This window comes from Archocentrus centrarchus, chromosome 21 (assembly GCF_007364275.1).
Source record: "Archocentrus centrarchus isolate MPI-CPG fArcCen1 chromosome 21, fArcCen1, whole genome shotgun sequence".
Lineage (NCBI taxonomy): Eukaryota > Metazoa > Chordata > Actinopteri > Cichliformes > Cichlidae > Archocentrus > Archocentrus centrarchus.
Window position 1 is genome coordinate 20,871,569 of NC_044366.1, and position 12,914 is coordinate 20,884,482.

The window sequence follows — 12,914 nt, forward strand, 5'->3', positions numbered from 1 at the left end:
CGCGGCCCGGGGCTCACCTCCCCCTGCCCTGTGCTGGGGTGTGGGAGGTCGGGGTGCCTATTGAGCCAGCGGACAGCTGGCTCTCTTCTTCCAGGATTTTTCCTGGTCATATGCCCCCCCCCCTCCCCCTCCCCATACACAAACACACACACACACACACACACACACAGAATACACATCACTCACAGATGTAGGATGGAGAGGCCACGTGGAGAGCTGCACCACCACTTGCCTCTCCGTTTTAATTGCACTTTAGTCATTATAACTCACAACACATACACACTTACACCCTGATACACATAGGACCTTTGGGGCAGGCATGTTACTCAGAGGTTGATGAGATGGGCCGCTGAGGTGGCCCCACTCGGATCCTCGTCACTGTCTGTCTCCAAATTTTATTTGCACTTTAGACATGGAGGGTTTTGGGGGGGCAGTGTGGGCAAGTGCTGACGACCAACAGTTGGCGCTTGTGGCATAACTGTCCCCTCAATTTTAACTGCACCCTATACACCTCATTCACTCACAAACATTAACACATAGACCTACAAGTTGGGGAGGAGGAGGGGTGGATGGGTCATCTTACACCCCGATTTCTTGCGTCTCGCCTGGGGTAGGGGTCGGGTGGTTCCTTGGGGACCGGGCTGGTGGCGTCCTGGGGTCGCTGTTGGCCCTGGGGTGGTTTCCACTTGCCCCGCCTTCAGAGGGTGGGTAGCTATGGATGAATGTGTGTCTTTGTGTATTTGTCACCGTCTCCGTGAGTATGGGTGGGTGAGTGAATGTGTATGTATGGCATATCTGTGTGTGGGTATGTATGTATGGGCATGTATGAGTATCTGTGTATAAATGTGTACACGGGTGTCTGGGTGTGTTTGTATGTATGGCTGGACCTGGGTCTGGGCCTTGTGCCTTGCCTCCTGGCCGCTCCTTGCTGGTTGCCTCCTCCCCCCTACCCCCCTGGGATGGGGGTGCCTCGGGGTTCCTGGGTGGGGCTGGGTGTTCTGGCGTGGGTGCTGGCCTGCCCCCCTTGGGGGTGCGGTGCGGGGCTGCGTTGGCTTCTTCGGCGTGGGGGGGGGCTCTGTGGAGGGTCGGGCGGTCCTTGGGTGCCGTGGGCCCGGGAGCCCTGCCGCCGGCCAGTGCAGGGGGCTGGCCGCTGGGGGGGGGCTGGCTTCTCATCGCCTTGGGTTCCCTGGAGCCCTCGCTCCTCGACTGGGGGGGCTCCGTCTGAGACCACCCTCTCCCGTCTGCTGGGGTAGGTGTGCGGTTGTCTTTGGACTGAGTGGCCGGGGGTCTTCCTGGCTCTTGGTGGGCTGCTGGTGGCCTGGGGTTCCGGGGGCTTTCCGTACCTGCCTCTGGCTTCTGATGGGTGGAGCTGCAGCGTTTTGCCCTCATTGGTAAGTACGTTCCATGACACAGACACAAACATGACACAGACACAAACGCCCACTCAATCACAACTCAACAAAATTGTTGGTGTGCGTAACATGCTTTGTTAGTTTTGTTTTTCACACACAAATTTATTTTTGCAAGTATTGATAGTATTTTTTTATATGTTAAAGTGATGAAGTATCTGATTAATAGACTTGTGCTCTTTCCCCTTTTTTTTTTTTTTTTTTTTTTGCTCCCTTTCTCTCTCCCTTTTTCTTCTCTTTATTTTCCTCTTCTTCAGCCTGTCAGCTCTGGCTGTTACATAGTATGTGGAAAAATAACTCAGATAAATAAAATAAAGGGTTAAAACATCAACAAGAAGAGCCTATTGAGAACCTATAGAGCTCATCTTGAAATAGCAAATATGTTTGGCACAACAACGCATTCAGATCACAGTTCTGCTTGCAAGATCTACCAGACATGACAGGCTTAAAAAAAAAAAAAAAAAAAAAAAAATATTTTTTATACTTTAATCCCTGATTAGTGACTAAATATAGACCTGCAGTAGAAACGTATTTAGGAGAATGCTTGTGAATATAAAGTATTACAAGATTGCGCTCACGCAGCCCCTAGTTTTTCAACATAAACACTGATGACGCAACAGCAGCAGTCAGCTGATTTACGTGCAGTCTGTCTGCACAAGCAAAGAGGCGGAGCCGGTGAGCTCAGATGGAGTGGACTAAATGTTTTTATAGTGTCCAAATGAAGCTTTTCCCTCTGTAACCTCCATTAAACCTTTACTGTGAAACAGCTGGAGGTCCTTCATCAACCACCTGATCAGTAATTGAAGAAAAGAGAACTTTGTAGCTGCTCCATCCACCCTGTTTGATTCACACAGGGAAAAACTGCAGTACGGAAGTTAAAATATGCAGATGAACTGTTAATACGAAAAAAGTATTTCTTATCCAGTTACTCGGGTAATCGATGGAATAATCAATAAAATACTCGATTGCTAAAACAATCAATAGTTGTAGCCCTAATGAAATTTGCAACCTACCATAAGCCAATGCATCACCTTCTCACATAAGAGCAACAGGATTCAGGTGATAGAGCGATTGTTGTAAGTAAAGTTTATTTATATAGTGCTTTACACAGACAGAAAGTCACAAAGTGCTGTACAATAATTAAAACACAATGTCCAAAAAAACCCAAAAAACAGATAAAACACCATGTTAAAATGTAACATTACCATATTAAAAGAAAAAGAATAAAAATAAAGTCAACAGAAAGTCTGGTTAAACAGAAAAGTTTTCAGCTGTTTTTTAAAAGACTCCACAGAGTCAGCTAAATGGAGATGGAGTGGTAAACAGTTCCAGAGCTTTGGTGCCACTGCCTGAAAAGCTCTGCCCCCCGGTCCTTAGTCTTGTATGTGGGACAACTAAAAGATTTTGATTTTTGTTGTGTGAGAGACTGTTGACCTACCTAAAATTGATCCAGGCATTTAAAAACAATTTTTAAAAATAATAATACAAAAAAGATCGGATTTGTATCGGTATCGGCGATAGCCAAATTTAAAATATCGGTATCGGTATCGGACATAAAAAAGTGGTATCGTGCCATCCCGAGTTTATACTCCACTCTGCATTTAATCATTAATTGTTATTAATCTCTGGCTCTCTTCCACGGCATTTCTTTTCTCTCCCCTCAGCCCAACCGTCATGGCAGATGACTGCCCCTCCCTGAGCCTGGTTCTGCTGGAGGTTTCTTCCTGTTAAAAGGGAGTTTTTCCTTCCCACTGTCGCCAAGTGCTTGCTCATAGGGGGTCGTTTTTGACTGTTGGGTTTTCTCTGTATTATTGTAGGGTCTTTACTCACAATACAAAGCGCCTTGAGGCGACTGTTTGTTGTGATTTGGCGCTATATAAATAAAATTGAATTGAATTGAATTGAATTGAATGTGTCCCAGCACCGTGCCCACTGATATGACTGTGTCTTTCAGAGACTGGTTCTGAACCAGAATTCTGAAATTACTGACATTCACTGCATGGCCTGGTACTACCATGGGTTGCAGTAACACACTGGCCGGAAGTGGACCCGAGGGAGAAGAGTCAAGCATCAGGATCACTTTATCGACAGGTTGCGTGAGATCAACTTTGCAGACCACCTGCTGGTCTGCACCTGGGGGCAGAGTAAGAGGGCCAGGGCCCTGCCACGTCACCATGCCAACACTGTCCTCTGACTCACTGGCAGGTGATGTAGTCCCTGCAGCTAAATGCTCACTGCTAGACTCAGCCAGTATGCCAAGAGTTTGTGTGATATCAATGCCACTTGCTCGACACTGTTCCACCAGACTCTTGACATGACTGGTATTTGTCCCTATAATAACTGAGGTCTGCTCATCAGTTCGGGGACTGGGGCAAATCAGGGCAAGAACTGTCACAGTCTGACGTGTCCCTGTGACCATGGATGCGTACTCAAGGTCTACAACTACATAGCCACGATAAGGGTAGCTAGCCTCTGACTCACTCAAACCCCAGAGAGCCAGACCGGAGACTGGTTGTATGGGGACATCAGGGAGGTACTTTTGGTACCAGGACTCAAAAAATTATAGTGACTTGAGAGCCACTATCAAACAGAGCATGGCAAGAGTGTCCATTAACTTTTAACTGTACAATGCTACGTGGCCCAATCAAACCTTCAGGGATTCCAGAGTCCTGTGGTGCAAGTACGAGACTTCTCTTGACACCACAGTTAACCTCTTCCCTTGCTGGTTTTGCAGAAGGTTGGTGTACCTTTGCTAGCTTTAGAGCTTGAATCAGTTGTCTAATGACCTTGCTCTGATTTTCTGGATTATGGCATTTTGCGGCAAAGTGACCTTTCTCCCCACACCGGTAACAGAACTGTTCCTCTGTGTGTCTGGAGGGTCTGGAGAACGAGCTAGCAGAAGCCTCCATAGTTGAGACTGTAGCTGGTTTGGCCAGAGTGTCTGATTCAGGTACTCTTTTATTTACTTTTTGCTGTAACCTCTTTAATTGCTTCTTTAAAGATGTCAGCTTAGACTCTTGAGTGTTCTCAAAAGAGTGTTCTTTGATTACAGTACCAGCACTGGGATATTCGTCCTTAGGTACCTGGGGCTTGGTCCCAACTGATGCAACCATGCTCTTGAGCTCTTTGATTTCAGCTTTTAGACTTTGGATCTCTGCCTGTCTTAGATCCACTGTCTGTGTTGCTTCCCCTCGATGCACTGAAGTTTTGAGTTTCATCCTAGAGGCTTCATACTCTTCTTCAGCCCGAACTTCACTCAAAAGCTGCAGAAAGGTAGGAGGAGCTGTCTTTCGCTCTCTTAAGCATAGCTGGATTAACATCAGGTCAGAGGCCACTGCCCCTCTGAGTAGTTGCTCCAAATGCGCCCTATCCCTACAACTAGGGGGAAGGCCACCTCTCTGAATGACCTTTGAGAGAGCGCGCTCCAGCCTTCTGAGGAAATCGGAAAGTTTTTCTCCAGGTTGCTGCTGCATCAATCTGAATGCGAAATACAGATCGTCCCCGGATTCTGCTGTTCCGAAAGCACTTTCTAGGGCTTCCAAATACACAGCAGGGCTAGCATCCGGATTGGAGGTTCGCACAGCTTTTGCAATTTCCAGTGCTGGCCCCTTTAAACTTTCCATTAATCGCCGCTCTTTCTCTTTATCAGTGCATTCACTTTCCTCTATCATGAGCCATGCCTGTTCGAGCCAGTACTCAAACTGCTCTTCCCCAGCTGGGACAGGCTGTGCTCCTGAAAAAATGTGCAAGCGTCGATAAATACCTTCTAAGGGAGGTTCAGTAGCCTTTTCCAAAAAATCCGCAACTGCTTGGAGGATAGACTCAGTAGAGTCAGTTGGGCGTTCACCAGTAGTCAGCAGGACTTTAAGGTCCTCTATGGTCTTTCCTTCAGCTGCCAATAGCCCTTTTAGTTTTTTGTCAAACTCTTCATCAGCAGTGTCAGGGGAGTTTCCCATAGTGACGAAGGGCCAGGACCCCCTTCCCTCAGGAAGATGGACCTCTGAAGGAAGCCTTGCGCCAGATAAAGTTTCCCTACTTTCGCACAAAACCATCAGGTTGTCTGATCTGGCATCAAAGATCCCTCCTCTGACACGAACTCGCTCTAAGAACTTAATAGTTTAAAGAGTCTCTTCAATTTTGGATATTTCAGTTTCTTCTGGGACAATGACCATTAGTCCATGGGCTTCATCCAAACCTTCACCCCTGCACCATCTCTTCAGCTCAGAAACAAAGGTTTACCTTATCTGCCATTCTTAAGAGTATTGCTTTTCTATGGTTTCTTAGCTAATCCACTGAAATCTAAAAAAAGGGGGGGTTGTGAAATACATCCCAGCGGTGCCTCCATTTTATGTAGCCCGTCTACCATGTAAGTAAATAACGATGTAGATGGGGCCCTAGGTTCTTTTCTCTATCTACTGTAACTGTTAACAATTAAAGATTATTCAACTCAAATTACCCCCAGAAACTAACATACACTAACACACAATAGGATTAGCAACAGAGAATGTACATTTACTACTACCACCTTGAAACCTTAAAGAGAATGAGCTTTACTATAAACACAATAAACACAACAGTATTTGAAATTGAAAGGGTCAATTTACTAATAGTTCAATGAAAATAAAAGAGAAATACAAAATTAAAGTCCTTTCTGTTATTCAACTTAAATTTCAGATCATCCTTATCATTTTACAACTAAGCCGGCAAAACAATATAAAAGAAAATAAATGTTGCAGGCCTGAGTCGTGGCTGGAGATCGTAGTGACCTAAAACTCAATGGTTGTTTCACTCCACCTGGAGCAACAAAATAAAATGGTGGTACCCTTTTGAAAGACACGTGTCCCGCAGGAAGAAGCTAGCCAGCAGGCCTCATCTCCGGAGCAGAACAGAAGCTCTCAGGAATCACTGCAGAACAAGATGGACTTCACCTCCACTACAGGAACCACGGGCGTCCCCGGGCCACTCTAATTGTTGCTTGGATGCTATCTCTTTTCCAGGCCCACAAAATGTCCAGACAGGGCAGCTGTCTTGAAGCTGGGTTAGCTACTAGCCGCTTACAGTCCGATCGCTCAGTCATTAGCTACTCACTTCACCAACGAGCAGCAAACTTCCACACAGCAAACTTCAGGTCGACGTTTGCCATTTTCACGATGGCCCACAATCTCTGACTCGTCTAACCGACAATCCAAAATGTCTGTAGCCATAAACTTTTTCCTCCGATCTCTGCGGGAATCCACTTCTCTACCGTAGCTCCTCTCGTCTCCTCTCGTGCTCACTCCACCATTGCACCTGTGTCTCATTCACTTCCACTCGGAAAAAACAGTTCTTTCAAAGAAATATAGTTTTTAAAACCAAAAGAAATATACAATAATTAAAACAAATGGTTTTTAACATTCTTAACATTTCAGCCATGAACTTAACACAACAAAATATATTTTAACTGTTTTTAACCAAATATCACATATTTATTATGAACAGCTTATTTATGACAGTTTCCCATTTTTTAACCGGGCTACACCTGATTACAGTGGTATAAATCAGTGGTCCCCAACCTTTTTTGAGCCGCGGATTGGTTTAGTGTTAGAAAATATTTCCACGGACCGGCTTTTAAGGTGTGGCGAATAAATACGTCAAAATAAATGATACGACCATAACCAAGTGTGATATTTTCTACGTATAATAATAAAAAACGGGAATCCACTTTGTATTCGTATGCAACTCTATCAGCAGCGTTCTCGTAACATCCCGCCTCAACATGAATAACAGGCTCTCTGCCCACAGCGCTCCCTGGTCAGCTGTTAGAGCCATGGTAAAACATGCCTTCAAAATAAGATACACCGCAAAAACAAATACAGTAGAAATCACCTCAGTCGGATTCAAATGGCCCAGTTTGGGGTCTATTATCGAATTTCGCTGCAATGGCTTCTGCTTCATCTATGAATTTGCTTCTGCAAATTTTATAATCTGAAATTTTACTCGTAAGTGCAAGTTTGTAGCTTACACTTGCCACGATTGTCCCCGGTGAAATGAACTGATATAAACACTAAAACAATTTCCAGGCGTTGTTAGTGTGTGTGTAGTTGTGCATGAACGAGCCGATGCATGGAAGTGGGCGGACAGGAGCTGAGGAGGGTTTTAGCGCTAAACTCATCCAGTTTATGCGATCACATTTAACTGGAAATTTATTACAATGGGACCAGATTTTTCATCCGAGGTAGGTGAATATCCGACGGATTTATGTGATGATTTTATTGGAATTAATGTTAGGAAAAATCAGGACCTGCAGATGCCATCCAACTAGAGCGAAAACCCGATTTGTGCGACTTCGACTTAGGTGATTTTTACTGTATAAAGCGCATGAAAAATACAACTCACCATAACACTGAATCAGTGTAAGCCCCCTGAGCTTGTTTCTCTGATACTCATTTTTGCTGGCTTCTGGTTTGACTGGGTTCGGCCGATTTCACATGGAGCGTGGCTGCAGAGCCGCGGTGTCAAGCGCTGGAGAGTCAGTTTGATGGCTGGGTCTACCTCACTGCTATCCCCGGTGTTGATAAATAAAAATGGTAAATGGACTAGTTCTTACATAGTGCTTTTCTACTCTTGTTGAGCACTCAAAAATTTAAAGAAGCGTTATGTAGGTCAACCAACCGATTTCGTTAGACAGGCCTGAAGCTTCTGGGTTTAATTTTAGCGGTGACGTATCATGTGAGCAGAAACGTCTTGACACGTCAAGAGGAAGTCATGGAGGGAAGTAACGGAGCAAATCCGCCCATTTTTCAAAATAAAATATAGTTTAGGCGCAGATAATAAGTAAAACGGAAATAATTTAAGTTATTTATTCTTTATGTGCGGCCCGGTACCAAATGTCCCACGGCCCGGTACCGGTCCACGGCCCGGGGGTTGGGGACCTCTGGTATAAATGACACATAAATTATGATTTTGCCTCTTTAATCTTTGTATGTGATAAGCCCCGGTGATGGAGGATACGCCAGTAGGATTGTCTGATATGTGTTATTGTTCCACCATTTAGGCTCAGATCATTTGATGGCGGAAATGCAAACTTCTCTCAAACTTTAAAACTAAAGTAACGAGTCTGTTTTGAAACTGTAAGGAGCAGAAAGTACAGATATTTCTGTAAAAATGTAAGCAGTAACAGTAAAAAGTAGTCAGAAAAATAAATACTGAAGTAAAGTACAGATACCTGAAAAATTTACTTAAGTACAGTAACAAAGCATTTGTACTTCGTTACTTCCCACCTCTGGTGGTTTGGATGAAATGACTGGATTCTTCAATACTCCAAATACTCAAACTGGGCTTTTGGGGGGGTTGTAGCCTTGCTAACAGACAAACTACTGACCAAGGAATGCAAACTAGCATCCCACACCCTTGTTCACCAAACCAAGGCAAAACCCAACAGAAATTCTGAGAAAAAAATATGGTGATGGTGCAGTGTGAATTTTACTTGCTGTATTAATGTAACTGGTCTTAAAACTCAACATACAAACAGAAAGACCTTTCTGAAACACAGGGAGACATAAATCTTTGATGATTTTTTTTTTTGTGAGTTTGTGGTTCTTTTTGTTTTAACTATGATTTATGTTTGGGTTCTTTATGAGTTCTTTGTTCTTTGCTTTGCTGCTTCAAGTTTGGCTCTATGGTATTCCTTTATATGTAGGAATTCTGTGATAAATGAACAAACTGAGATAGAGGAGTGCTTCAATTATCAGATGTTACATTAACAGACTTTAAAAGAAGACTGTGAGACCATTTTACTTTTCCACACAGAGTACAAACTACAAATATGTGTGGACTATTGTTTCAGAGTAGTACGTGAATGGTGGAAGAGTGTGCAGGGGAGGGGTGGTGCAGAGGGTGCAGTGGGTGCAGGGCACAGCGCCAGGGGAGGCCAGCAGCATTTTATGCAGTAGCACACTGGTACCAGATGTGCATGGCAGGAGGAGAGAAAGTGGTAGCAGCGAGAAAGCTGGTGCCATGCACCAGAGCTGATAAAGCAGCAGCCGTACAAAAAAACAATAAAGTGCAATTCTGAGTTGAAAACATTGCATCCTGTGTATATGCTGAGTAATGCCCGGGCACGTTACAAGGACATTCCACAAACTTACCACAGTCTCTTTCCTCCAAGATATCATCTCATTCAAGACAATAGAAAGATGCCATGAGGAAACGTGATCACTGGAGGAAAATGAGACCTTCGTCCTGGGGGAGGAAGTGATAGGTCTATACTTTCATGTGTTTGGGAACCAAAATTCCCCTGCTAACCTTACTATGAGGCATACCTGCTGATTTTCATTTGATATGTATCTATTACTGTATGTGTGCAAAAAATTAGTATTAGCAAAATGATTTATTGGACTGTACAACTGTAATTCTGCCTAATACATTCAATATTTGCAAAATTGCTTCTCAAGCAATATTCCACAGAAATTAAAGGACAAACCTGCTCAAGTTCAGCAAGGTTGATGCAATATGTTAACATCATATTCAAAAATTAATTAAAAATACAAAAAAACAAAAAAAAAAACATGAAATTTTCAACACATTTCACTTCTCGGCCACCTTCTCTGCGTGTGTGGAGTTTCATTGCAATGCACCGGTCCACAGGACTCCATAGGAATTCGAGGACAAATGCTCTCAGCCTTAATAATGCACAGGTAGTGTAGGTAACATTGAAGATTTGACTAAATTTCTAATCCAAGTGAATAACGAATGAAGTAGATTACCAGAAAAAAATGTTACTGGAGTTATATTTCTCTTAATTTCTTCAAAATAACACACAGACACAAAAGCACCTCCCACCCCCCTAATCACGAGCACCTCCCTAACTTTGTCTTAAAATGCACGACATAATTAATATAACAACTTTGTATAAACAATAGCTCCAGTGAGAAGCTACATTCCTTTCGTGTGGAGCTTTGTTAAAGGCAAACAATTTCAAAAGTCCGCACAAACGTTTCTAGTAATCTGAATCCACCAATCAGGCATAATACTTTGCCCACCTGCCACATATTGTCTTGGTCCCCCTTTTGCTGCCAAAACAACCAAAGCGAACAAAAAACGTCTACATACCGTCAGCATCTCTGGTCAGCAGGAGCATTGCCCATGAAAACGCAAACAGAAGACGCGGCTCCATCTACTGAATCTTCTTTCTTGCCATTAGCTCTTATATACACGTATTTACCATACAGCGAAGTAAACCTTCGGTTACCTGTAGGCAACAACAAAAACAAATTAAAACAAAACAAAACAAACAAACAAAAACTTATTTTGGGGTTATTAAGGGATACTGTTTTGATATTTTAGAAACCGTTTAAAACCGTCTGTGCAAAAGAGGATTGGACTGGATTTCCTCCCCAGTGGGAGGGGTTTGCGGGAGCTGTGGCAGTCTGTGCACCTCAGAAATGAGAGGTTTCTGCCTTCTGTGCAGTTACAATTACAGTAGAAAAATAAATTATTTATTTATTTATTTTTAAAACTGAACTATTGTGAATTAAGTTCGCCTGCTTTGGTGCAAATAAAACCGTCATCTGACCGAAAGACAGACTGGACACAGGTGATATTAACTAGGCAGAAAACCAAAGGCCTGTACTATGAAGCAGGATTTTTGTCTTACCTAGATAACCTCAGGGTTAACCCCGGGTTGATTTACTTCGCGTGATCATTGATCTTGTTAGTAAATCCAAATAATGGCATCGGGAATGTTGGGTATGTTGAACTGGCTTCACGGTACAGGAGCAAGGACAAATAAATGTGGAAGTTGCTAACATTCCTCAAAAATCTCTGAGTTAATAACTTCTGTCTCCACATTGCTTCAACAGTACCTCTTTGTGGACTTAGACCCATTTCTGCCTGTTGCTATTGCCAGTAATTTATTATGCATTAAAACACATTTAAAACAGACTGCTTGTCAATGCAAAGACTTCCAGCATCTGTAGTGCTGTTGTATTCTGTCAGTGCAATTTCATGAATATTTATTAAAGAGTTGGAACAAACTGTTACTGAGAGTCAGTGAGGGATAAGATCATTTCAACAAGTTTAAAAACTACTGAAGAAAAAACCAAGGCTTTATGGGTAACAATATCCTCCATATCCATCCTCAACACCCCAGGGTCACAGCAGCCTTTCATTTTTAAAACCATGATTTTTGACAGAATAGAAACAGAATTTCAGCCAGAAATCACCAATTGATGTATATATATCTATACCAAACATTTCCCCCACTTTTCTCAAGAGAGAAAAAACTTTTTTTTAAACAAATTTTATAAAGTTTTTACTTTATTGACCTGATTGCCCAAAGAAAATGAGATGCAGTCTCAGTAGGCTTTGAAAAAAAAAATAGGATTTATAGTTATTAGTTCATTAGTTCAGAAAGCTGCTTATCAAGTTTTTCTAGGTTCTGAACAAAGAAGAATTGTTAGTCAGGTGAAGTTTGGCCCTGTTAGCTTCTTCCTACACGGCTTTAACAATATCTCTTTGTCTGAAAGCCTTGATCTTTTTTTTTTTTCCTGTCGTTTACGCGTCACTGAGGAATGGCACTGAGATGGGGTAGTGGAGAACAGGTTGCTTGGGTTTCATTTTTTTTGTGTGCGTGTGTGTGTGTCAAAAAAACATTCACTAAATGCCAGAATGGTAATGGTCTCTGCCTCTATCCATAATTCATTTTCTTCTGCTTATCCAGGGCCAGGTTGTGGGGCAGCAGCCTGAGCAGAGAAACCCTGACTTCCTTCTCCCCGGCCACCTCCTCCAGTTTATCCAGCTGAACCCTGAGGCATTCCTGGGCCAGCCGAGAGATATAATCTCTCCAACATGTCCTGGGTCTGCCCTGGGGCCTCCTCCCAATAGGACATGCCCAAAACACTTCACCTAAGAGGTGCCCAGAAGGCATCTTAGTCAGATGCCCGAACCACTTCAGCAGGCTCCTTTCAATGTGGAGGAGCAGCAGCTTTACTCTGAGTCCCCCTCTTCCCCCACTCCCCTCACTGGAACTGCACAAGGTGAACAGGAAGGGGGACAGCACTGACCCCTGTATCACTGACCTCCACATGAGACAGACCACAGCCTAGTCCAACAAACTGCAGTCTGCCTGTCTGCTAGTCAGTACTCCAGGAGATGGTGGGCTTGTCCACTCTTACCATCTGCAGTTTCTCACCCAGTAACAGTGGCTGGATGGTGTTGAATGTGTTGTGGAAAAAATAAATTGAGCTCTGAAAACAAACCTTTGCAAAAGGGATCAATACAGCATGAACAGTCTTCGCACCAGCAAAATGCTAACAGCTCCTTTATAACCACTGTGTGGATACAATCCTGCTCTGTTAGCCGTGGGGCGTTTCAGTTCCCATCATCATGTAGGCATCAGCATATTAATGACCTCAGACGCAGCTTTTACACAATTTCTTTTTTTGTACAAGAAAATCACATTTACATGTCCTCAGAGAAACACAAAGGTTGTTTGAGTTGAAACACAAATACATTTCCCATTACAAT

The 12,914-nt window shown here is 43.4% G+C and overlaps 1 protein-coding gene across 3 annotated transcripts in view; it reads right to left on the minus strand.

The window, feature by feature from the left end:
* Positions 1-10,653, minus strand: part of LOC115800809 (nectin-4-like) — a 32,646-nt gene extending 21,993 nt beyond the window's left edge. For all 3 annotated transcript variants that reach the window (XM_030758343.1, XM_030758342.1, XM_030758341.1), the window contains exon 1: positions 10,500-10,653. In XM_030758343.1, coding sequence (XP_030614203.1) covers positions 10,500-10,563 — 64 coding nt within the window. In that variant the 5' untranslated portion in view covers positions 10,564-10,653. The remainder of the gene's footprint in view (positions 1-10,499) is intronic.
* Between the last annotated feature and the right edge of the window lie 2,261 nt (positions 10,654-12,914).